We start from the raw sequence: 26,594 nt of genomic DNA, 5'->3' as shown, positions 1-26,594 counted from the left end.
GCTGGGAGAGAACACGTTCATGGAATGGAAGTTAGTGTAAAGAGGTTCATTCTCCGAGACTAATCTTTGCAAAAGAGTTGAGCACTATTTATTATATTTATTATGTTTATTTAATAATAAGCCCTACAGTACCTAGGGATGTATGTTTAAGGGATAAAAATTATAATGAAGAACAAGGTAATGATTATTGTGAAGTTAAAAAAGTGTTTACCTTTTGAGAGTATGAAGTTGACTATTAATAAATTAATGAGGTGCGTATTTGTTTTATATACCTGTGGAGTGGTTACTTCCCAATAAAAAGGATAAAATGAGAATACTAAATATCCTTTAATACCAATAAATTTGACATTTATGGGGTATGGAAAAAATACCTAGCAAAACGTAAATTTAAAACCTTGACTCCAGGAAAAATGTATAGAGTTCTGCAGCAAACAGAGGAATAGAATCAGGAGTTTAAACTCGTGCAGCCTTCACTGCAGTCCCGGGTGGTCATGCAGGTGCAGTCGGACCAACACTCAGAGCACTGGTAGCCCCATGCTGACATCTGCACATTCAGAGAGCAGGAAAAGCAAGAACTCTCCTCAGTTCAGGGCAGCAGTGTAACCTTGACATCTTAATCAGACAAGTTTACTATGAGAAAAAGGAGCAATTAGGTGCAAATGCCCCAAACAACATATTGGCAAGCAGTCCAGCACTATATGCAACTAGAAAAAAAGTGGTTTATTTCAGGAAATTCATATTGGTTCAGCATTAATAGGTCCATTAATGTAATTCACTACATAAAGAAACTAAGAGACAAAAGTAGATAATTACTATAATAGATACAGAAAATATATTAGTTAAAAACTCAGTATGATTTAGCAAGAAAATATTCTTATTGCACTGGGAATATGAAGGACTTTTTACTGTGATAAAGGGTAACTGTAAGAAACCAACAAACACCATACTTGAGGATGAAATAATAAAATCACTTTCTTTAACATTGGAAAACAGATGTACGTTATTAGTGTATCATATAAATACTGTATTGGTGGCTCTGGTTGGAGACAAGAAAATTAAACAAATATTTAAAAGATTGGAAAAGAACAAAACTGTCATTAACTGCAGATGCTTTGATTATTTACAGAGATAACTCAAAGAAATTTGCCCACAAAGTATTAGAATTAATGAGAGAATATAACGTGTTTGACAAAGAAGTCACCATTAAAAAGTCAACTGCATTTTCATTTAGCTAACAAGTATGTGGTATTTTTAAAGATACTATTTACAATAGCAATAAAAATATGTGGTACTTAGAAAAAAATGCAACAAAAGCTTTTAATATGTCTAGTACATATAAATGCATAAAACACCAAGAGACATTAAAGACCTAAATAAGAAGTATACCATGTTTATGGATGGGAAAACCCAATCGTACCAAGACATAATATAAAAAAAAGTTATCCCCAACCGATGTATAATTTATACAATTTTAATACAAAAATCAGATCCTCCTGGGAAATTTACAAGCTTGTTCTAAAATGCATATGCAAGAAGAGAAGCCAAGAATAACTGAGACAGTCCTAAATAAGAAGGGCAGGGTTACGGGTCTTGCTCCACCAGATACTGGCTTACAACACAAGGACAGTCGAATAGAACAATTGAACAAGACAGAGAGAACCTAGAAATAGACCCATACATAGGTGGAAATGTGATGGAAGGCAAAGGCAGCAGGGCCAACCTTGAGTAAATAATTTTTTTTCATTATGTGGCCCTAGGAGAGGGAGGAAGAATTGTAGTCCGATCCCTGCCTCACACCATACATGAAAACACCAGGGCCGATGGGTTGAAGCCTTTTTATAAAACACATAACTTTAAACAATGAAGAAACTTTAAGAAACTATCCTCATGACTTCCGCATAGAGGAAATGTTTTAACATGAGACTTTTGTTCAGGTTTGTTATTTTTGTGTGTGTTTGTCTGGCCCTGAGATACGGATTCCAGTGCAAGGAGTTTATTTAAGAGCTGGCGTAGGGCACACGGGTGTGGGAGGAGGGGAACTGAATCGGAGAAGAGAAGTCAGCCCGTACAAGGTGTGTTGTCAGGAAAGTGGCCATGTGAGAATGACTGGGCTTAGGACAGTGGCCGAGTGCGATCCAGGGACCAGCGCTGACTCATGAACTCTTTCTGGGCTGTGGCAAGATGATTGCAGAAATAGAGCGTAAATTTTTAAAAAGGAGAAGCTTGCATCTTCTATGTTTTTAAATTTCATGTTTACGCTTTAATTTTGCTTTCCTACTAATTCTCTGTGTGAGTGTGCATATTTTCTGGCAGTATCAGACCATAGTGGGTTCAGAACGAGATAGAAATACTAACAAGGAGCACGGGGTTTTGGTACTGAGATCTTTTAAAAGGATTCATAGAATGGGTCTCCGAGTTAACCCAACTGAGTTGGGAGAACACTGGGATACTCATCCATCAACTTCCTTCCTCTCATTGCTTGAAGGATGTTTGGGGGCCATTAATTCTCTGACACTTCTCACTTGCCCTGGTGGGGACCAGGTTTGCTTCCTCAGCCTTTGGGAAGACAGCCAGGGCTTCCTAGTAAGCATTAGCCTGGGGGCGGGGCACCAACAGCATCCCCTAGTAAGTCTGTCTTTTTTCCTGCACGTTTTTTAGGTATAATTGATTCATAAAATTGTGTATATATAAGATGTGCAACATGATGATTAAATATATGTACATATTGAAATAATTACCACAATCCAGTTACAAAGTCTATCTTTCTCTTCCTTCTCTCATACAAAAGAAAAAAGAAAAACTTGGATGAACTGATCTTCATCCAAAGGTAACATAACAGGAAAGGGAAGACACAAACAAGAGAAGATTTTTTTATAACACAGGTAGCCAATCAAAGGATTAGTAACAAGACTATAGTCTTGATAGAGTCTTGATATAGTCTTTCCTTTCCCTTTCCTACACTTCCACCTCTTTCTACCACTTTGGCTTCTGGGGGATTGCCATTGATTAAGCCATGACCTCTTCCATCTTTGGAAGGGGCTCTACGTGGCTGCACAGCTCATCCCTGTCACCTCTCGCTTTCTCCTCCCACTGACAGCCAGAATAGTTTGCTTGTCTAGCACAGTCCCTCGCCCTCCCCTCTCTTCTCCACCCACTGCACGGGGGTGGCTTGTGACCCCAACATTCTTCCTAAATTACTCTTCCTTGGGTCCTGAGGAACCATGAAGACACTAAATTCAGTGGGAAAATGTGAGGTCGTACCCCCCTCGACAACTCAGCCACATCTGTCAGTCTTAACCGGTCCCTTCTGGACCCTCCCGTGTCCACTGTGTGACAGCTCACCTTCCTGGTTCCCCTGAACACGGCCTCAGTTCCTCAGTTTCTTTGCTCCCTCCTAATTGTTTGTATTGTGGTTCTTCTTGGCTTAGCCCTAGACCTGCTTTTTTGCTGTGGTTCCTCTCCACACTCTTGCTGCAGTATCTCTTCTCTGCCCGTGGTTTTCCTTTCTAAGCATTGGTCCCAGGCCTGTGTGTCCAGTGCCGCTACTCAACATCGCCGCTTGGGTGTCCTACCCATGCCTCAAAGGAAGTGTGGCAAAAGGTTCCTTTCCAAAATGAACCCTCCACTAAGTTTCCTCTCAATGAGCAACTCTCCAATCCGCTGCAGCTGTGTAAATACAGCAGAGCCGTCTTCCTTGACACCTCCTCCATTTCTCCACCCTTATCCATCACCAAATCACACTAGTTAGCACCCCCAACTCTCCTACACAGTTTGCTCCTCTTCTGCATACCACCACCCTGGTCCGAGTTACCAGCCTTTGCCCTGGGATGGTTTTTCTCCTTCTGCTGTTCCCTCCCAAAGGTACCCACCATACTCAGCACCCACCCTCCCCACCATTGCCCCAGTAACTTCTGCTTATCTGTTGACTTGAACTTATTTTCCACGTATTATCCTGACTTGCGGGACTGGTTTTTCTCTGCTCGTTATAATTCTCCCAAAGTCCTGATAACTTTAAAATTTTACTTAGGAGTGTAATTATTTACTTAATGTCTGTCGCCCTTTCCAGAATATGAGCTTTATCAAGGGTTTGATTCTATCCTTTGCTGTCGATGCTTCCCTAGTGACTGCCGCCATCCCTTGGTCGTATTAAATAGTAAATAAATATTTGTGGAAAGGATGAATAGATAAGGAAAAGCAATAAGAGATCTGACTCCTTAGGAGCTTCTACATTCCTAAAAGACTTAAAAAGCAAATGAAAAACTGACAAAAATATTTGTAACTTATGCAAAAAAAAGCTTATGTTCTTAAAAACAGATTATAATTACAAGCTCGTAAAACAATGATGAACAAAAATGAAGAGCCATACAGGGAAATGAGCTCAGGGTCTAGAGAGCACGTTCATAAAAGAATCAATGCAAATGGCCAATTAAACTGAAAAACAAATCCGCACTCTCTGGTGTTCTAAAAAACGATATACTTATTATTTTTCTTTTTAAAATAGTCAGCGGTGGCAAGGGTTGGAAATAGGCATCTTCTTCTCTTGGGGATCCCAGAATGGTAGCAAACTTTCTGGAAGGTGCTCTGGTCATGCGTAGCAAAACCCTTCAAAATGAAATAGTTTGGCACAATAAATCAGTTTCCGTGAAGTTATCTTAGGGACATCAATAGAGGTTCACGCAAGTACTTATTCATATGAATGCTCAGTATAGTGTTATTTGTAATCGTAAAAAAAATTAAGCCAAATTTAATGACAATAATAAAGGAATGGTGACCGTAATGGGGCATGTCCTTCTCCAAGCAACCATTACAATACAAGGCCCCAAAGAACATTTAAGGATTTTTTTAAAAATCCGTGATTGGTGTAGCTGTCAAAGGAGATCACAACACAAAATGTGCGGTAGGAATTTAATTTTTAAAAATAAAAAAGTATATATACTCAGAGACATAAAGTTATCTTCAGTTATGAGGATTATGAGTGACGGTTTTTTCTTTTTTAAATCTTTTTGTATATTCTTGATATTCAACAAATTCTGTGTATTGTGTCCATAATGAGGAAAACTAAATCTATTTTAATGTAACGGTAGGGAGCTGATGGTGCCATATGGCCGAGGCTGCGTCTAGAGACGCATCGCAGGATCCTTCAGAGTAGACGCTTTGAAGCTCAGACAGGTGATCAGCTCCCTCTTTACAACTTAAGAGCCATGTGACCTTGAGCAAGTCATTTAATTCTCTTCGCCTCGGTTCCCTTATCAACACAAGAGCGATGAGACATACTGGGCAGAGCCCTTCTGTGGCTTAAATGAAATAACATATGTAAAATTCTCATCAAAGAGTATGGGCTTAGTCCAAGTACCCGCTTCTTATGAGGCCAAAATATAAATAGACCTGGTAATGATTTACATGACTTCATGATTCTCTAGGGGGTTATAACTAGAAGTTGGGGCATTGTTTATCCGATGGTTCAGTATCTTCCACACTGTCCTAATGATGGTGGCATCCAGCAGGAGGATGCTGGCAGGAAGACTGGCCTGGAACGCAAGCAGCCCAGGACAGATTTTGCTCATTAGGGCCAATTGCTGGCATAGGTCATTTATTTACCTACTCATCCAACCAGCAAGTGGTTATTAAGCATCTACTGTGTTCCAGACGTTGGAGGCTCAGCAGCGAGACGAACTAGCTGCCTTCTTGGAGTGAGGCAAGCTTCTTCTAATTGGATTGACACCTCAGGACACATATTTCCTGTTGGATTCAAGTGAGGAAGGACTTCCTATAGCGGAAGGAAATGTGGCAGGGCTCGGAAAGTGAAGCTTACATTGCATTCTGCAAATACCATCCTAAGGCAAGGTTTCAGTTCCAGGAGTCCCACATGCTGGCACGGCTAGGGGGCCTACACCGGTCCTCCCTCCCCCGCTCAGGCTTAGTTCAAGACCAGACTTGCTCAGTTTGCAGGTGAGAAGCCATTGGCCTTCCGGAAGAGGGATGAACAAACTATGGCCCATGGGTCAACTCCAGCCATTGCCTGTTTTTAGAAATAAAGTTTTATTGACATGCAGCCAGGCCCCCGCATTTATGGGTTGTCTCAGGCTATTTTGTGCTACAGGCACAAAGTAGAGTAGTTGCTACGAAGGAGTGTATGGCTCAGAAATATGTATTATTGGACCCTTTCCAAGAAAACGTTGCCAGCTCCTCTTCTGGGTCAGTGGGGTTGGGGACATGAGATGGAAGGTGCCATCTGGTTCCTAACGTTTTCTTCCTGCAGTTCCAGGAGCTGTCCCTCTGGAGTCCATCCAAGGAGGGCCCTTCGAGGAGAAGATCTACATCCAGTGGAAACCTCCCAACGAGACCAACGGGGTCATCACGCTTTACGAGGTAAGGAGGCCTGCCAGTCATCTCGCTTGTTGTGGCTTCATGCCATTGACTTTAGCCAGAGGTTGGTGAACACCTACTGTGTGTGAGGGCATGAAGGTGAGTGAGACACAACTTACCAACACAGTGGGACGGAAACACAAGGGCATATATGGTTGCGCTGTCTCAATGGCCCCAATAACAACAAAAACCAGATGTACTATGCATCAAAGTGATTCTCCATCTCTTCAGCAAAGGCCTCAGGAGAGGCAGGCCATCCTGGTGCAGCCCAGAAGACCCAAGCCTGGCAAACAGTAGTTACGATTCATCTAGAAAACCACAGTACAAACACGCTGGCCACCCTACCCGCATCAGTCCCTGGGCTTCCGAAAGAATCCCAGTGTCATTCTCTCCCCCAGGGGTACATGATTCTTGAGGTTTAACATTGCTCTGTAGCCAAGGCACATTTTATTGTCATCTAGGTGATGGTGTCCCAGGGTTAGCAGGACCGTATCCTATCAGAGATGGAGCAGAAGTGACTCACAAGCCAACATAATGTGGCTTCCTGAATACTTTCAAAATTAGAATGATTTGTATAGAAGTCCACTGCAAAACAAAAACAAATGCACAAAAACTTTAAGGAGGCTGATAGAGCTGAACTCTAGTATTGGACTATGGCCGAGATCACCTCTGTGGCTAAGCCTTGTGGTCTGAGATAGCATAAGACTGTGATTTGGGGTGCAAAGGAGAAACGCAGCAACGCAGAGGGGCTCCGTGGCAGCCAGCCAAAGGGAAAGATGGAGCTGGTGTCCTAGTGGCTCTCTCCTGGTCCTAAGTGACCTTTAGCAGGTTTTTCCTCTCTCCAAGCTTCGGTTGCTCATCTGTAAGTTGGGGGTGGTGGCTGGTGCTTCAGGGGTCCTCTGGGGAATCTGAGGGGAGAAGGGAAGGGCAAGCATCCCCAGGCTCAAAAGCACAACAGGCCCATGGAGGGACGTGAGGCCTCAGCGCTCATGCAGAAAGGGACGTGTACTGAGAGCATGCTCAGGAAAGAGTATCCCCACCGCCAGGGAGGCGGAGCTCTGGGAAGGGAAGCCACAGAGCACTCGGCGAGGGAGACAGATTCAGGATGAACCTGATGGACACATGCTCTCCAGAGAGAGCAGAAGGCCCTTAGAGCTCATGGAGGAGAAAACTATCCCTCGGGTAGGAGGTGCTTGAGAAAACACATTCAGAAAGTTCTTTATCTCATGAAATGCCACAGTCCTCGGAAGATGAGCTGTGTAACGTCCCCATCATGGGCCCTATGATTGGGAGAAGCTTTCTCCCTGGGAACGCTGCTAGAGAGGTGGGAGGTGCATACCGAAACACCTTGCCTAGGATGGGTTCACACCTCCTCAGGGGGGAGTGGGGCTGCAAACTCAGCTGGAACAAAGCCCAGCCGTTCCATAGCTACATGATGTTCTTTGTAAGGCAGAGGCCAAAATTACACACTCATGCACACACGTGAACTAGGGTTCTGTTGTGTATAGCAACCCTCTGTTTGTAGAGCAGAAGCAAAGGACCCGGGGCTCAGAGAGTTGAGTTGCTTAGCACTGTTATGTAAGTGACTGTCTCTGCCAGGTGTTCGGGGGTTTTGGAATTCACAGGCCGCTAACATTTTTAAAGGTTTGGGGGATCAACTTGGAGTGCTTTACCATATTTTAGCTTCATTTCATAAAGGACATCATTTCAAAAATACAGAGAGGACACAATTTCAGAATAAAAGACAGTCCCTTCAAATTGAGTAAGTTTAGATCGTCATGAATAACTCGTGCCAATTGTCTTTTTTCTGTCATCTCACCTTACATTGAGGACAACCTTGCCGTGAAAAGGCCCTGATCCTGGTACCCACCTGCACTTGGGAACCCCCGGTCTAGGCCGTGTTGCAGGTAGAGCCGTATGTCTGCACAGCCTACTTCCTCTGATAGGGTTATGCACCGGGCTGGGCTAGGAAACCCTTGACTGCTATTCCAGGATGAGAAGAAAGAAACCGATGGAGCAGGAGCCAGAGTGCAAAACCACCTGTGCGTTAGACACCCTGTTAGAGCAATCGCTCCCGAAGCCGGGGCTTTGTTAGACGGCACGCCCTGTGGAGCTCTGGGCACGAAGGTGGGCGCACATTGGGGCAGTGCCGCCTGCTTCCCACTTTGATGTGAACCCAGTGTCTGGAGGGTGTTCAAAGGCCGGTGGCTGGGGTTGTTGGCACCCCCGTGAGGGACTCTACTGGAAACAGCCATGGTGAGACACTGTCAAGTAGGTCTCTGGATGGTGCAGAGAATCGGAGGGCAGAGAAGCAGAGGTGGAAGGCTGCGGCTGTCTGCCTTGTTTAAGAGCACTTGAGGTTACCTTTGGGGAATGTGCCCAAGTGCTTGGATGGTGCTATGAAGGGAGCTAAGGAAGTCATGGGCATAGGTCCTTGTATTTCGAGCATAAACGTGGCCATGACTGTGTGTGTCACAAGCTAGTGAAGCCTCAGCAAGTGAGAATGTTGACTTTTGAGGTCAGACAGTCTCGTTCTGAATCCCAGCTCTGCACTTACTTGCTGTGTAACCTTGGGTTTATCCTGGAACCTTTCGTTTATATTCGCATCTAAGTATAAATACCTGTTTAGTACTGTGCTTGGCATTTAGAAATATTAATAAATGTTAGCTCTTACTATTATATAAAAAGTAGAAAATTGAGACTTGGAGAGGTGAAAAGAAAAGACCAAGGTCACACAGCTGAGATGCAAATCCATGGGCCCTGAATTCAAGTGCAGGTGTCTTGCCCCATAGTCCGTGTGGCTCACAGGCCAGCAGCATCAGCAGCACCTGGGAGCCAGTCAGAAACACAGCATCTGAGGCTCCGCTGGACCTCCTGAATCAGAGCCTCCGGGTCAGCGGGCTGCGTAGGTGATCCACACGGGCAATGACCAATGACATTCAAGAAGCGCCGCTCTGGACCACCCAGCTAGCTCTTGAGAAAGTTTAGGCAGTGGACAAAGGAGTATGCACTCCTGGGCAGGGAGGTGGGGAGTGCCCCCTCCATGCGGGGCTCAGCCCAGTCCTGCTCCAGAAAGGAAGCAGACCTGGCTTTCAGTGACATTTATAACAGAGTATATGGGTATGAGGCAATTTCCAAGTTTAATTAGATGAAACCAACTTGGTTTTTAACGTTAGGTTCCGGTTGTAATTTTAGAGAGAAATTCCTAAATTACAATTCACCCTCTCTGGCCTCAAAAAATACATTTCATGACAAAAAAAATAGGCTAACAGAAATGGAAGAGAAATTCAAGATTGTTTGTACCTTCCTGTGTACAACCTTGAACTCAGCAAAGTCAAAAGCTGAAAGCGGGAAGGGGTATAGGCGGGTTATAACTGTCGAATGTTGTCACTGTTGTTAAGCACTGCAGGTCCAAGTACTATATAACATGTTAAGATTAAATTTTCTTCCCCTTGAGTCCAAGTCACAGCCTGTGGGTTCGTCCTTGGACAGTTTCACCCCCAAAATCTGAGTGGCTTTGATTATATCTCAGTCTGTCTCCAGGCTTCCGTCCTGTCTTTGTAACCTGAAAGTGCCAGATTGTTCCAGGCTCTAACTGGGTGAGAATCAGGAGAAAAATAAACATACGTCAAACCCACACAATCAGAGGTTTATGCCTCATTTTGGAACTGCTCTACTGCTAAAACCTTGCCTGTGGCCAGAGCCTTTGAAGGCAAAGCAGTGATGACCCTTGAAGAAAAACAGCAAGTGCAAGGGCCCTGGGGTAGGGATGACTTTAACAGGTTTGACAAATAGGAGGTCAGGGTGACGGAAGCTTTGCGAGCAGGGAGGACTGTGATAAGACTGTGGGTTGGCAGGGTCTGACTATGGAGGGCTTCTAGAGTTTGTGCTTTATCCTGGGAGGAATAAAAAGGCCTAGGATTTTAAGCAGAAAAATGAAGGAGTCAGAGTTATATTCTTAAAAGATCACTTGGCTGTTGTATGTGACTAACGAAGCATCTTGGGGACCTCTGAAAAACGTGCCAGGAGGCGAGAACATTCCCATCACCTGTGATACTGCAGTGAGAGCTCGGGGTTTTACTGGAAGACCTGGTACCCAGGTGGAGATGGGAAAACTCGGTCGCATCTGCCTCCTTCTGTACTTCAGTGGGAGATGCGGAATGCTCTTCTGCGATCACAGAGTGATGGGTAGTGGAGGGTGAGTCTGTGTCAAAGGCCTTGGGTCCACAAACCAGCGGATGGACCTCAGACATGCAGAGTCTCAGGCCCGGGCCCAGACCCACTGAACCCGAGTCTGAACCAGACCTCCGGATGATTCATGTGCACGTTCAAGTGTGAGAAGCACTGGTCTCGGAGACACGGTAAAGCTCGACCTGGTGAAAACAGGTCCTCAGGTGAGCAATGTGGCCGTTGGATGGACTGAGGGATGTCCCCGCTCCCACGGGGTCCAAAGACCTGAGTTTTTTTCACCAGGAAAGTGAAATTGGGCCGTTCCCACAGTCCCTTCCAGAGCCCTGCCTGGGTGCCCCCATCAGGGCAGGTGTGAGAAGAGGGTGTCGCTGTGGCCTTTCCCATCCAGACTGCGCTCTTGCGAATAACACAGCTCACCAGAAATAGACCATCAACGCTGCAGACAGGCACCGACGGCCCAAATGAGGTCACGGGGGAAACGGTCCAGCCAAACAGTTGTTTAAAAACTCCTCGATAAAATCGTTCACAGGCAAGCTGTTCAGCGCTCGTGAAAAACGGTAATCAATATGTGTCTCAATTCAATTCATTGTTCTCGTCTCTGTCCCAGAATAAAAATCACACAGTGCGAGGGAATTTGGGCCAGAAGATGTTACACCAGCAACGGGGTTAACGAAGTGTGAAAATATTTAAAATTCAGACATGTGAAGCTTCCCTGTAAGCTTTTCTGTTTAGCAGTCAAAATCACCAAGTTTCTAATTACAGTGTATAAATCTGAGGCGCTTAAAGGGAATGAGAGGGCCTTAATGAGTCAGGAATGGGTGTCTTGATTATGCTGGAGTTGATTGACATTTATCTCGCAAGCTATTCCAGGCGCCTGGCGTTCGGCGCTGCATAAAACACACACTTTGCCTCAATAAAATAAGGCGGCATTCCTGTGTGGGGGTGCCGCTAAAAGGTACGATGGGGTCGGAGGGTTGTCAGTGTTTTTCCAGCAAGCAGATGGTGTGTGAGTGTATTGGAAGAGCGTCGCGGGGTTGGGGATGGGGGTGCTGGGAGTGTGCGCGGAGGCAGAGGAGTTCCACACAGGACTGGAGCAGGCTCGTGCTGACGGAGAGAGGGGGCCAGCCGCATGCATGCGCGTGCTGAGCTCAAGAGCAAGCTCTCAGAGAGAGAGAAGCCCATAGGAGGTGCTGGCTCGGTTGGAATGTTCTGGCACACCTTCCTCCTGTCTTTTGACTCCACCACCCTGGCCATTCAGAATTCACTGGGCCCAGGCACGCTCGTGGCTCTGGTCCACAGAGGGGCAGTGGGGGTGAGGGGAGGAAGTGGCCCTGCTGGGCAGGAGGTAGGATAAGCAGAAAATGACTAATACAGCCCAAAGCGAGAATTTGCATAAATCAAACTGGATCTACATTAATGAGAATACACAATTTGCATAATGCAGGCTGCTATCGGGTATAACTTGAGCCAGGCTGGTAACTAGGATAAAAGCTCTTGTTCCCTTTGAATGGTTTAAGCCAGATATGTGGGAATTATCCCTTCCGCTCACTGCTTGCCATAGACCTAATGCTCTAGAAAGTTCGATTTCCTTCTCCTGCCCAAATAGACACAGGTTAGGTAACATGGCCCCATCTGAGCACTCCTCTAATGCCTGGACATGTCAGGGCCTCTTTGCCCACCCCACACTGACACCTCCCCTATCCTACTTCTCCCCACTGCAGCCTGCCCGAACCAGCATCCTCAGGGTAAATCTGACCGTGTTACTTCCCTGCTTTGACTACAGCCTGGCCCCTGCCTGCCTCTCTCACTTCCTGGCCCTTCTTCCCATTGCCTTCTGTGTACCCGCCCCTCTGGTCTTGTAGCATTTTCTCAAGCCCACCCAGTTCTTTGCAGCTCATGTGACTTTGTGAATGTTGTTTCTTCTGCCAATAGGAGTTTTCACTGTATGCTTCTCATGGCTGGCCCTTTCCTGTAGTGTCCCTCCAGGGTGCCTTTTCTCCACGCTCTCCACTTACCCAGCACTTTCTTGCCATGTTTACCATGTGCTTTAGTATCATCTAGTCTCTTACTGGAGTTTTAGCCCGTTAGGGCATGAGGCGTAGGATGATTATTTTATGTTGTCAGCTCGGCAGCAGTGCCCAGAAATGAGGTTAAACATTATTCTGAATGTTTCTCTGATGGTGTTTTTGGATGCGATTGACATTTAAGTGGGCTTTGAGTAAAGCAGGTTAACCTTCATAATGTGGGTGGGCCTCAGCCAATTAGTTGAAGGTCTGGACAGAACAGAAGACTGAGCTCTTCTGAGCTAAAGGGAAATTCTGCCTGTAGACGAGCTTCAGACTTACCCTGTGACTTCCACTCTTCCCTGTCTCCCCAGCCTGATGACCCTTGATCTTGAACTTCCTACTGGCCTATGTGGTTTTTGCTTTTTAGTAGTGTCTCCTGGGGATGTAAGAGGGTAGTTTACACATGTGCTCCATAAATAGTCCTCAGCTGATTTTGTGGATTCATGTTTTACCTTTTTTAAAAATAAGATTTTATTCATTTATTTTTAGAGAGGGAAGGGAGGGAGAAAGAGAGAGAGAAACATCAATGTGGGGTTGCTGGGGGTCATGGCCTGCAACCCAGGCATGTACCCTGACTGGGAATCAAACCTGCGACACTTTGGTTCGCAGCCTGCACTCAATCCACTGAGCTGCGCCAGCCAGGGCTGATTTCATGTTTTATCTTAACAAGAAGTAACGCTGAAAGTTTTTTCCCAACAAACTTAGTGGTTCTAAAGCCTGGCTGAAGATTGGAATCATACCTTAATAGTTCCCAAAATACAGATAAATAAAATAGATACACAAATGGATGGGTGGATGGATGCCCGGGCCTCACTGTATTCCAAATGAATCTGATCCCCCTGGGGAAGAGCTCTATTCTTTGGGGGCGGGGCTTAAGTTCCTTGGGGAATTCTAATGTCCATCCAGAGGAGAGAAGAAGTATGGCGTAAAACGAACTCACCCAGTCTACTTCGATATGTTATCCTGCCCAGGTACCCCTGATTAAACAGCCTTGGCACGGTCTACATCCTCACTCTGCCCTGCCAGCATCCACCGCTGTCTGACACTGCACTGCAGCCAGCCCCCTCAGGCACACGTGAGTGCTGGGTGCTCATTTTTTCAGGTTCAAATGTGAAAAGCACTTGCCCTCACCCCCTCAAGTTGCTAAACAAAGTCTGTGGAGTTACTGAAGATACGCTGGCATTCTGTCAGTTTCCCTTTGCGTTTTGCTAATGGTATCATGAGACTGCAGTGCTGAGCCCAGCACTGACCTTACCTTGTAAATCTTCTCCTGTCTCCCGTATAGTAGAAATTAGTTCTGTTGTTTATTTGTGAGATTAGAAAAGGCACATGCGCACACAAAACTTAGTAGATTTGCCCAGAGGCTGGCCCTAAATCTTCAGCGTTAGGGCCCCGAGATGTGTGGGAGACATTTTTCCGAACCCTCGGCCCATCCCTCAACCTCCATAGGCTATTTCTTTTCCAGAGACCCGAAAAGCACGGGCATCCCTGAGTAGATGCCATACACAGGCCTGCTGGCTCACAGACAGGCTGACAGGTGTTTCAGTAGAAAAGACTGGAGGTTGAAAAGAATGACTTCTGGCACTCCGAGTCTGGAAGGACGGGAAGTTGTGTTCCAAGTGAGTAAGTTGCCTTTGTGCAAGTGGGACCCTGAGAGCTGCCTGTCATCCACCGGTGGCATTATCGACACTGCCTATTCATTTGCCTCGGGGTGTTTTTTTACCGTGGTGGTTGTTTTTGTTTTCTTGCTATTACAACACATTTGTGATGGAGCCAGGTAACATGACGGGAGGATTCAACAGAGGCATAGCGCTTGTTACCTCAAGAACAGCAAATCACGTTCCCCTGGCAATGGAAGTTTTTGCACTGAGCATTAATCATTCAGTTCAGCTGTAGCAAAACAGGAGAGGTTGCTGCATGGAAAACACTCCTGCAGGGTGCTCACGTGGATAAGTAGGTTCGTCTGTGTGTGCGCGGTGCATAAACAGGCACCTTTGTGAGTTTATGCAGCTGTACAGAGGCACATGTATGCACATACGGAGTTATGTCTTTGTCAGTGTGTGTGTGTGTGTGTGTGTGTGTGTGTGTGTGTGTGTGTGTGAAGCCTTCACCCTTGGGCTGCACCCACATTCTCCATTGCATCCTCAGGCCGCTCTCTTTCTTTGGGGAGTTCATCGTGGCCCAGATCAGAGACAAGGGTCTGTGTCTGTTTTCTCCTGGACTGGAGGGACCAGGTCACCTCCCATCCATGACATGGATTCAAAGGTCATGGGAGAAACTCCCTGTTATTCCAATAGGCCCTTGGCTATTTCTCATGAACGTCTGCCACAATTCCTCTCTAGAACTTTTGCTAAAGGAAAATTTTGCATTAAAATCAACCTGCAGGTTAAATTTAATCCTGGGCATGTACAGTCGTCCTGGGAGAGTGGAGGGAAGGAAATGAAAAGGTAGTCGTGCATTTGGGCCAGCATGGGCTCTGCGTCTCGTTCCTTAGTGGGAGGGAGTCTGTCTTCGGACGCACCGTGCACCCAGCCACCTTTGCAGAGGGGCGGCCCGCACACCCAGATGGAGCCTTCTCTGTGTGGTCCTTTCAATAAGCTGTGCCCAGGGGCCGTGTGTACGCTGCCAAGTATCTCTTTAAACATCATAAGCTGTTCTCGTTTCATCTCAGATGTTTTACCTGAGTAACGTGCAACTGGTGGAATTCCTCCAGGACTGGGCAAGGCCGCGCGGATCTGCCGCTGTAGCTGGCTTGGCTCCTCTGCGTGTTTCGGTCACAACAGCTCTGTGTTTGAGACCCGAAGGAAGGGTGAGTGTGAGTGTTCATCTGTCGTCAGGACACGTGGAACCTTCACTCTGGAGCGTCTGGAGACTGGAATTCAAATGTGTGATTCCGGGCGTATGTTTTCCCTGGACTCAGGAGATGGCGGGCGGCTTTCCTCGCTCAGCCAGCCAGCGGTCCTTTGCCTGGACCACCTAAATTTGCACATAAGTACGGGGTGTTGGCCTGCGTAACTGTGGACTCGATGCGTGCATGCATATACATACATACATACATACATGCATACCAGGTCTTCTTCAGAGCCCTTCAAAATATATGTCATAAAAATCACCATTGCTTCCTCAGTCTCCCTTTCATTGTATGCATATTTTTAGTATACGTGTGTCATTACAAGTCAAATAGTGAATTGTGCAACTCAGAAATGTATTACTGACTTTCAATTCGCCATAGCCAAATAATGTATTTGAGTGAATCCGTTTCCCTACCTGGGCCTTGTCTTCTGCCTCTATGACCTGAAAGAATTGGACCAGGTAGGTTTAGAGGATCCCTCCTGCTCTGACCTACCCTACCACTCCAGCGTGCAAAGCTGAATCAGTCTTACTCCTAGTTTCATGAAACAATTTCCTCATTGATTTGTCCATGACCTTCTTTTGTATTAATGTATTGTTTCATTTTTGTAATAACACACCAACTACCAGGACAACCAGAACTTTGGTGATATCTTATATCCGCTTACGAGCTTCTCTGTTAGCATGGCCTGTCCTTAAGAAGGCCTTCCCCCAAACCAAGGCAAGAAAGGTGATTTCCTATAGTTCTACTAAAAAGTATGTAGTTAATTTATGTGGATGGTGTGAGATGGGGAGCAAAATTCCTACATGGATAAATCCCTTTCCTGGGTGCTTTTAAGAATAGCCCTTCTTTTTCCTTAATCTAATAGGCCATATTTGACATGTGCCCAAGTTCCTTATATACATTCCTTTGTTTCTGAGTTCTACATTCCATTGGCCAATGTACATCACAGCCACACATGGTCATAAATATGGTAGTTCCCCCTTACTCCTCATCTCTAACAGAGCAGACCCTTCCTTCGTTATTCTTGCCCTTGGCTCTTTCATTTTAGAATCTGCTCATCAAATTCAATGAAAATCCCTGTTGTAGTTTTGATTAGAATTGCGTTGAATGCATAGAACTACATGGGGGAAGGTGGGTAACATGTTCACGCTATTAAATCTCTCTATTTATATAACTTTTCTTTAAAGTTTCCCAAAGCTTTAACACCGTGCTCACAGAGATAATGCATTTCACATCAAGTCCAAACTGCTCGTGTAGGCCCCAAAGACCTTGCATCTTGCATCCTCTCTTCCCCTCTCATCTCAGTGACCTCCTCTTATGTCCTTCAATGTGCCAACTTCCTTCCTGCCTCCGGCGTACTGCACGTGGAGTTCTTAGGTCCCTGAAAGCTCTTCCACCTCCTTCTCTGTAGCCAACTCGTTCTCATACTCCAGGTGCCAATGGGCATGCTCCCTCCTCAGAGAGGCCCTGCTTAAGGGTAGCAAAGCATGATGCCACCCCTCACCATTATTCTCTATCACTGCTCCCATTTCCTCAATAATATGTGTCATAATTACTAATTTCATATGCAGGGTGGGGCAAAAGTAGATTTATAGTTATGAGTACACCAAACGCTGACTTTACTGTTGTATTTTTATGTATTTATTAATGATTGCATTATTAATTAGCATTATTATTATTAACCTACTTTCCCCCACCCTGTGTTTATTTATAAGTGTGCCCCTATATTGTAGGTGGCCTGAAAGCAGGACGGGAAGATATATATGTATCTCACCATTGGAGAGCCTGGTGCCTTACTTACACAGTGTCTGGGAAATAGGCTCATTTTTAAAAAATGAATGAAGGTTGGAGAGGTTCCCTTTGACAGTTGAGGTTCAATGATCAGCAGGAATAACTCTTAGCGTCAGTCAGCCCACGGGTGTGACTGGACACAACCAGGTACATTTGTGCAATTGTGTCCTAAATCCTACAGTAGACTACATGAGGTTCCAACGACCAGTGAGTTCACATGCAATTCATACAACCCAACTGCTAAAAGGTGAACTTACCAAGGTTAGGGGTCTTTGTTTCCCAAGTACCTGAACCAGTACCTGGCGTAAAGCAGGTACTCAGGATATATTGGCTTCATGAATAACACGGGATTCCAAACGTGAATCAAACTTAAGGCAACAGCTGTAAGAGACATTTAAATCTCTACTTTCTTATGATTGCTTGATTTTAAAAAATTAATTTATTCTTTGGTAATGTGAGTGGCATTACAACATTATATGGTGCTAGAAAGATGGGGAGCAGGAAGTCACCCCTGTCTCGCTCCCTCACATATCAACCAGTCCACAGGTTTTTTGCCTAGTCCTCGTGCATTTACAGCATCGTTTGCATGATTACGACCACATTGCACAATTTGAGTTTTCACTGCGTTCAACATTTTCCCATTTCAATGTGATCTACTTAACTACCCCATTTAACGGCTCTCCGGTCCCCGGGCATATAGGCCATAATTTACTTTCCAATCATTCGGTGTCAGAGGCTGTGGATTGATTTTCCCGGATGGGAGACAGCATTTTAGGGTATGATAAGAGTGACCTGGATCTCTCTCAATAGCTGGTTAGCAAAGTTTGAACTTCTGCTTCCTTTTCCTTCTCAACTGGTTTGTCAATAGTGAGCAGAGGCATTTGCATGCCTGTCATTGATCAGAGAAACGCATTCAAAATAATAGCTCTCTCCGTTCAACAGGAATGGATCTAAGGGAGGGCAGTAGAAAAACATGTCCAAATTTGGATGGAAATCGATAAACCCGAAATGAGGTGCATATTTTCCTCCTTGTTTGAAAGTTTACGTCTCGGTGTGCCTATTTGCTAATAAATGAAGATGAATATGGGGCGTATGTGTCCTCCCACGCCTCCGGAGCTCCCTTCCCATGACAGATCAATAACCAGTCAGGACATGTTCTTCCATCGAACTGGGGCATGGCCTCCCGATGCCTCTCATCTCCTGCAAGGCGGCCGTTCCCAGCCGGAGGGAAGGGGGCTAACACACGAGATGAAGCCCAGCTGCCACCTGCAGCCTGCCTCCACGAGGCTGATGCAGAGATGGGGAAGCTCCGCACTCACTTGTTGCTCTGTCCTGCAGAAGCTGTGTTTATGGCACTTCCTTGGTATCTATTTTTGTTTTCTGTACTCTGCTCATGTTTTAGTTTCAGATCCTTTCTGCAACCTTGATATTCTTGACAAACTCTGTTGCGATACCTGCAGGGACCTCTCAGCATGATGGGCCAATAAGAAGATAAAACAGCTCATCTCAGATTCTGGGGAAACTTCCCATGTGCACTTGCCCCTCTGGGCAGCTGAGCGTCCAGTTGCCAGTGGATTAAAGCAAGCTTCAGACGTGTCCTTATCAGACTTGCTCCCGTCTCTCGGCTGAACTCCACACGGCGAGTCAAGGGGACTAGACAGGTTAGGAATTAAGACAGTCAGCAGGCTTAGTTTCCTCAGGGTCAGCCTGTTGCCAGCAAGTCCCTGGCAGTGTGTGGCAGTGCAGCAAGCCCTCAGTAAGCAGCCTGGGTTCAGCAGCCTCCCAGGAAGGACTGTGTCAGACACACTGGTGGCTGTGATTCTCCCCCAGGCTCCTGAGATTCCGCACCTCACTGGCTGAAGCTGTTGCTGTACCGTTGGCACTAGGTGAGGTTTGGCCTTCCAAGGGCCTATGGAGATTGCATCTCGGAAGCTGTGGGGAAGGTGACGACTGAGAAAAGCACTGGCCACTCCCTTCTCTTTGGTCGTTTTGTCTCTTAACCAAGTGTACTTGTGCTTTCCCTGGAGCCCTCAGGAACTGGCCCCATGAGCCGGGGTCTAGGACACTCATCCTTCCCTTCCCAACGTCAGCCGTGTTGTCCTCAGTGATGCTTAACTGCTCTCTTTGCCCTCCCCCTCTTTCTGTGTGGATGTGCTGCCTGCGAGTCTGGAAGGCAGTTTTTTATTGTTGTTTGTTTTTAATGACTGCGCTGCTACTTGGAATAAGGGAGCAGTTCTGTGGAGGCCTTCCTGAGGAAGATGCCGGAGGTGAGAAAGTCTACACTAGAGTCACTTGTCCAGAGAGCGTTGTCAGGACTGGGACTGAGCCACAGAGCCACAGATGCAGAGCATGTGTAGAGGCTCCAGGACTGTACTGGAACTTCCCTTAGGGAGCTCATGCGTATCAGCGGTTCTTTGCGCTTTCCACCAACACGTGTGTCCTGCAATTCCAGACTTCCCGGCCATTTTTATAACAGTAGTACGGAAAGTCGAGACCTGAAAGAAAAGCATCACCTATAATCTCTTCCCCTGGCACAACAATTATTCTGCCTCGTATTTTATCTTTGTTAATATGCATACGTCTTTTACCTAACTAATTACAATTACATGTAATTTGCTATCGTAATTTTTCATTAAGCCTTTTATCACAATCATGAAGCTTTTATAGCACCATGGAAACAGCTCATCTTTTTTAATGATGGCATAGTTTTTTATTGGGTGTATATATACGCTAATTTACTTATCCATTTCTCCATTGTTTTTCCATATTTCTGACAATGCTGTAATGAACCTTATGTGTATGGTGGTGTTAGGTCTTGAGGGAAAAGACACAGCCTTCGGGTCAAGTTGGCTTGGATTCAAATCCCAGTTCCAACATGAACTGATGGAAGACTTTTGGGCAAATGAACCACTCTAAAATTGAGTTATCATATATGCTTAAATTTTTTAAAAGCCTATGTAGGAGAATCAGTATTCAAGCCTGCAATTTAGGAGTACTGTAAGAATTAGTATACAGCAGTGAGTCCCCACTTAACATCATTGATAAATTCTGCGACTTTAAGCAAAATGTATTTTACAAAACCAATCTTACCATAGACTAATTGATATAAAGAAGAGATCAGTTCCTATGGCATCTCATCAACATTATAATGAAATGACATTGAACAAAATGATGTTATTTGAAGACCTGCTACATGTTGCATCATAACTACCTGGTAGCCATTCAGTGTCCTGGGTGTTTTACTTGCTGCTCTGTTTGGTGCATTCTCTTGCTCCTCTATTTGGTGCGTTTGGTGTATTTCTATTTTAGACATTCCCCCACGTGAAATTACAGGGTCAACTAGAACGGACACTTTCGTGACTCTTGATACCTGTTGACAAATTGTTCTCCAAATGGACTGCACCAGTGTGCGCATGTGCTTTGAGTCCTGTGTTGAGTTTTTATGCCAATCACCGGGTCTGGGAAGCGGCCTTTGGCAGCCCACCAGAGATTTATGTCAGCTTTCACGATACTCTCGGAGCATGCGGATGTGTGAAGAGCTCATCACATGTTGGCAGATCCATTTACACTCTCCAAGGGCATGTCGGAAATACTCTTGCCTCAGCAACTCATTGTTCAGTCCTTCTCCCCTTTGCCCATAAGTAGCAAGGGGCATGCCTGGCCTCCAACAGTCTCCCAGAGGGTCCTGGGGACCCCATGGGCACTCTGAAGTGGAGGACTCATAGCAAGGTTCCTAGAGGCTCTGCGACCAACTTACTCTGGCACATCACCAGTCATCCCTTTACTCGTCTGTAAAGAAGGTTGATGCAGCAGGTCTGTAAAGCCAAACACTCAAAGCGTGTTCCTCTGGTATCAGCATCACCGGGGAGCTCCTTAGAAATGTGCCATCTAAGGCTCCACCCCAGATCTGCTGAGTCAGGCTCCGCATCATTACAGGATCCCCAGGTGGTGCTTACACATGTTGAAGTTTAGCAAATACAGCCTGAAATGGTCTGCGGGCCAAGATTTTCTGTCGTGCTGGGAACATTGCTGGGAGGCCCAGTTTTAGAACCATGCTCTCCCTGCACCATGTTGGGATTCCCCTTCCCTGCAGTGAGGTTCCTCCCCTATCCTGTCACATCTGTGGACCTACATACCACTTCCTGTGGGTCAAGGTCATGGCCAACTCCTTCCTCCCTGAGGTTTTGCTGAAACACAGATCTTAGTAGTCACTTTACTCTTTAAGATCCAGCCCCAGATCCCGATGTCTCTCAAGATAGAATCTGAATCCTCTGTAACTTACCAGCAGGTTCCTCAGTGAACAGCCCAGCCCTCGCTGGCCTCCCCAGCATCCTCTCCTTGTTTTGACAGCCACCTCCCCAAATCCACAGGCTTTACTTGACATCCACATCACACTTCCCTTGTTCTCATCTTCCCTCTATCTAGGATGCTCTTTCCCAATGCCTCCTTTCTTAGGTTAAAGTCTGTGCATCCCTCAATGTCTCAAGGGCTCAAGGATCCTTTCAGGGACACTGTGTCTCTGAACGACTGGAGTAGAGTTTCCTTCTCGTTGTGTTACAATAGCACACCCTAGGCTGTGATTGCTTATATTCTACATCTGTCTACCACTAGACTCAGAATCCTTGGACTTCCAAGAACATATTTAATTCCCTGTTGAGTTACAAGGACCCGGTCTGGGTCCTCCGTGAACGGCAGTGGTGCAGACAACTTCTTTCCATCCTGCAGCTCCCCCTATCCTTCTCCACCCCCTCTCTGGCTCAGGAGATCAAACCTCAGGCATCCCTGAGTTGCCTCGCCTTCCTAACTTCTCAGCTGAAGGAGCTCCTTGCAGCAGGTAGAAGGTGGGGAGGAGAGGGAAGGAAGGGTCATTGCTATTCACCTCTCTTGGGGAAGGTCCCATCTCCTCTCAAAAGGACCTTCCCCTGGTTAGCATAGCTCAGTGGATTGAGCGCGGGCTTCGAACCAAAGTGTCGTAAGTTCGATTCCCAGTCAGGGTACATGCCTGGGTTGCAGGCCATGACCCCCAGCAACCGCACATTGATGTTTCTCTCTCTCTCTCTCTCTTTCTCTCTCCCTTCCCTCTCTAAAAATAAATAAATAAAATCTTTAAAAAAAAGAGAGAGAACCTTCCAAGTTCTGGAACCTAGCCCCTCTGCCACCCGCCTCTCCTTCACTCGATCTCCGCCTCCACCCCCAACTACACCTCCCTCCCCTCACCCTGCCTGCAGGGTAAATAGTCCCTTTATCAAACTTTCCTGGAATTATCCCTCTGTTTCCTGCTAGGACCCTATTGAGACCCCTGTTATCATTGCCATGTGCCATTCAGAGTGCTTATCGTCACGTACTTTATCTCCATCCTCACAGCCCCACAAAGTGAGGATCGTTATCCCCATTTAATGTGAAGCCTTAGAGGGGAGCTGTAGCTGGTCTAAGATCACCTAACTAGTAAGTAAAACCTGGGTTTCTACCATATTCAATTGCAGAAACCTATCCACCTATCCAGTCAGCCATGGTGCTTTCTCTGCAGGCACTCAGTACATGACCATGGATTTGTTCTGAATTTCCCAGGCACGATCAGTCCACCTGCCTGGAATGGTCTGGAGCTCACAGATGGGGATTAGAGATGCAGCCTCAGCCCTGGCTGGCTTAGCTCAGTGGATTGAGTGCGGGCTGCGAACCAAAGTGTCCCAGGTTCGATTCCCAGCCAGGGCACATGCCTGGGTTGCAGGCCACGGCCCCCAGCAACCGCACATTGATGTTTCTCTCTCTCTCTTTCTCCCTCCCTTCCCTCTCTAAAAATAAATAAATAAATAATATTAAAAAAAAAGATGCAGCCTCGAAACAGAGAGGGAGATGAGGTCTGAAACCAGCCTCTTCCAGGCCATGTGGTGTGTCCCAAACTTGAACTGATAAACCCGTGAGGAGTGCCTTTCAGTCAGGACGAGGACTTGTGCAGGGAGAGAACAGGTGGGGGCAGATGGGGGAGGAGGCTTCAGGGTCCTCCGCGGAGGCGGCTCCATCATTAAGGTTCTATCTGCAAATCCCATTCAGCCTGAGTGTTTCTGCAGCTGAGCAGAGGCTTCCCAAGTGCAAGTGCCGTCCCTCCCCTCTCCTGCAGCTGACGGGCGTGTGCATGACCTGACGGCTCTGGGAGGGCTCTGACAGGGATTTCTGACCCAAATATGCACTGTCTGGCATGTCAGCATCAGAGGAAAATTGCAGAAGGCACACGGGGCTAATATTTCTCAATACCATTAAAATGTTTCCCATTTCAAATCGATATTGAAAAAAATCCCTTCACAAACATCTACACAGCCATGTCCACATGGGCAGGGGTCCCTATAAATAGCCATGGCGGTTTACAAAGTTTCATTTTTAAATCAATTACCATCTTTAAATAAAATAAGGACGCCTGTCCTGGGCCACCAGATGACATGCTTGTGTCATCAAAGTGGGGACAGGAATGCCCTGTGACCGTGTTCAGTGTGCAGTTCCAACCCCAGAAGAGCGCGTCCAGCCCCAAGCCGTCGTTCATGACCCTCGAGGCATGGTCTGCCCTGGAACCCCGTGGCCTGGGTGTCCACGCAGTGGCACGTGGGGGCATCCAAGTGTTTCAATTTGAGAAACACTGCAAGGATAAAAAACTTTTTTTCTTTATTCTTCGACTTCCATGCCACATTCTTAACCTTAATGAGTTCTTGCTATGTACTAAGTGCTTAACGGACAGTTCTAGACAGGCAGGAAGGGGAGAAGGAGGGCAGGAGGGAGAGCAGACTGGACCATCCAAACCAGCTGCTTTCAAACCCGGCTGGGCTTCCAAGCCCCGGAGTTTTGCAGAGACAGGGAGGACAGGGTCCTCCTAAAACTCCTGAGTCAGAATGTCAGGGGCCAGGCCAGAAAGTAGGAGCCCCTTATGTGGCCAGATTTAAATACCACTATGGGGGGTCTCTCTGGACTGCCTGCCCCCCCACCCTGCCTTGGCCCTTGTTGGTGGCTCAACCTCCCTAAGACTCCTGCTCCCAGCACCTGCTACATCTGCCAGTGCTTGGTCATCTTTCTCCAAGCTCCACCCTCCGCATCAGCCAGGATAGTAACTCAGTAAGCACACAGGCCAGCCAGCAAACGCGGACAACCTTGCACCAGCAGAACATCCCATGAGATCCCATGAGCTGTAACCTGGGTGCCCCCTGACCCCCACGGCCTCCTCGGTCTCCTTCCTGGACATCGCCTGCTCCCATCTCTGCGTCTCAGCAGCACTGAATGGCTTATTGGAAGCTTCTTGCAGGAGCTGCCCTTTCCCGGTGTATCTTGTGTATGCTGATCCTTTGCCTTCAAGGCCCTCCACCTTCCCCACTTCCTGTTTGCTGGGGCCCTGCCTGCTCGTCAGTCATCTCCATTATTACCTCTTTGCCAGCGTTTTCTCTCTCCTCCTCCCACTGGTGTGTGCCCTCCCCCACGCAATATGGCAGGGTACGTTGCCATGACGTTCGAGTGACGTGTGAGTGACTACACCTCAAGGCATGGACTCTGTGTTATTTACCAAAGTTTCCCCGCCATCTGAAAGAGGTCCTGGCCCATAGTGGATGCTCAGTGGGTGACTTTATTTGGCCTTTCTCCGCCCCCCACCCCAGCCCCAAGTTGACCTGTCCAATTTTAGCTGGAGTGTAAGCTACTTTGTGTCAGAGAATCGTGGAAAAAGAAAACTCTCATATTGTCTTTTGCCAAGTTCTCTTCTCGTCCTCGGCTCTTCACCTAAATCCGTCCCCTTTCCGCATGCCTCACAGACGTGCGCCTCGCTGCCACCTGGGATTCCTACTAGAACCATCTCCCCGTGGAATATCTTGACGCCAGTCCAGATGGCCTCCTGCGTTGTCATCCTGAGAATAAAGATGTTGCGAAAGTTCGTTTTGTATTTTTGTCCTCACCTGGAAAAAAATAACCCCGCAGCTGCACTGGCCAGGGCTATTGTGCCTTGCCCCAGAGCGCTGCCTTTGCTCTGACGGCTCTGAGTCTGGTGTGGGCCGGTGGCGGCCACATCGTCCCCGTAGACATGAACCGAGCGACACCAGTTAATCATGCCAGAATGTCAGCCACGTGTGTCAATGAGAAAGGCACCCCCAGGACAGGCCCTGAGCAGGTCACGTTGCTGGCTAGATGAGGCGTTTGAGACCCAGACTCCCCCCTGTACCACCCTGCAAATTCCGTCAGCCAGGATCGCTCAGAGGAAGCGTGAGAGGGAGGCCTGAGCTGTCAATCACCGACTCTGGTGTTTTCCGCTGGGCGCTCCGAAATCCGTCGGTGGAGAATCACATATCCTGACCTACAGGAGTCCTGGGGTGGCCATGCCCTTGGTATAACCTTGAAAGCTGCAATCCTGGCTGTAAGTTTCCCTCAGTAATTGAGAGGATTTGCTCGCGCAGAGACAGTGCACCTGTGGCACTGGAGTCCGGCTGAGGAAGGCAAGGGTTTCTTTGTCGAGGTTGAGAAAAGCCCGAGTGTCCAGAGTCACGGGTACGGCAGGAACAGATGTATTTTCTGGAGCAGAAAGCCACCTTGAGATTGGTACCCTCTGCTTTCAATAGCATTTGGTGAGTTCAGCAGATGCCAAATGGATAGAGGCCCGTAGGGGGCTAAGTTGGAGTTTAGCACAAACTTTACATTTGTTACAAGAAGTTAGTTGTTCATATCTGTAAAATGTAATAATAGCCACAGAAGAAGAAAACTATTTTAATTAGTCAGAACCTTACATTTCTCTTTTTCCGTGTTTTCTTCCCGTTCCTGTCTATATGCATATGAAATTTTTATATAGTTGTAATTATTGCATCTCTATAATTTTAAAGCTTTTCCCGTCCTTAAAAAGTATATCTTAGTTATGGCATTACTAGCATTTTAATGACTGCATAATGTCCCACCAAGTGGCACTACCACGATATATTTAACCACCCCGTGTGGCATTCAGAGTCTCCAGTATTTTTCTATTATGAATGAGGTTTCAATGAACACCTTCGTGCATTTGCTTCTTTCAATCTTTATGTTACTCCCTTTAAATAACGTTCCAGAATTATAATTAGGATGTCAGCGAACATAGCCACTTGGCGTTTTCTGGGTTTGTACTATCCCCTTGCGTGGTGCCTCGCATCAGCCCACGCTCCAATCAAAAATGCAGTGGGCACAGAGGCCCCGGCCAGGGGGACGAGGCCAGCGCAGTGCCCGGCACCAGGTTGGGATGGACTCCGGCTGTGGCGGAAGGGGCAGTGGACTCTGAACCCCGCGAGAAAGAGATCCGGTCTGACTTGACCACCAGGCCCAGGGTGATGTTGCGGAAG

General features: G+C 46.8%; 1 protein-coding gene across 11 annotated transcripts in view; it reads left to right on the top strand.

The window, feature by feature from the left end:
• Positions 1-26,594, top strand: part of PTPRT (protein tyrosine phosphatase receptor type T) — a 944,823-nt gene that overhangs the window by 617,147 nt on the left and 301,082 nt on the right. For all 11 annotated transcript variants that reach the window (XM_036009848.1, XM_036009845.1, XM_036009847.1 and 8 more), the window contains exon 9: positions 6,260-6,369. In XM_036009848.1, the coding sequence (XP_035865741.1) occupies positions 6,260-6,369 (110 nt within the window). The remainder of the gene's footprint in view (positions 1-6,259; positions 6,370-26,594) is intronic.

Source organism: Phyllostomus discolor, chromosome 9 (assembly GCF_004126475.2).
Source record: "Phyllostomus discolor isolate MPI-MPIP mPhyDis1 chromosome 9, mPhyDis1.pri.v3, whole genome shotgun sequence".
NCBI lineage: Eukaryota > Metazoa > Chordata > Mammalia > Chiroptera > Phyllostomidae > Phyllostomus > Phyllostomus discolor.
The sequence above is the reverse complement of the archived record's forward strand: the minus strand, read 5'-3'. Positions and strand labels throughout refer to the sequence as shown.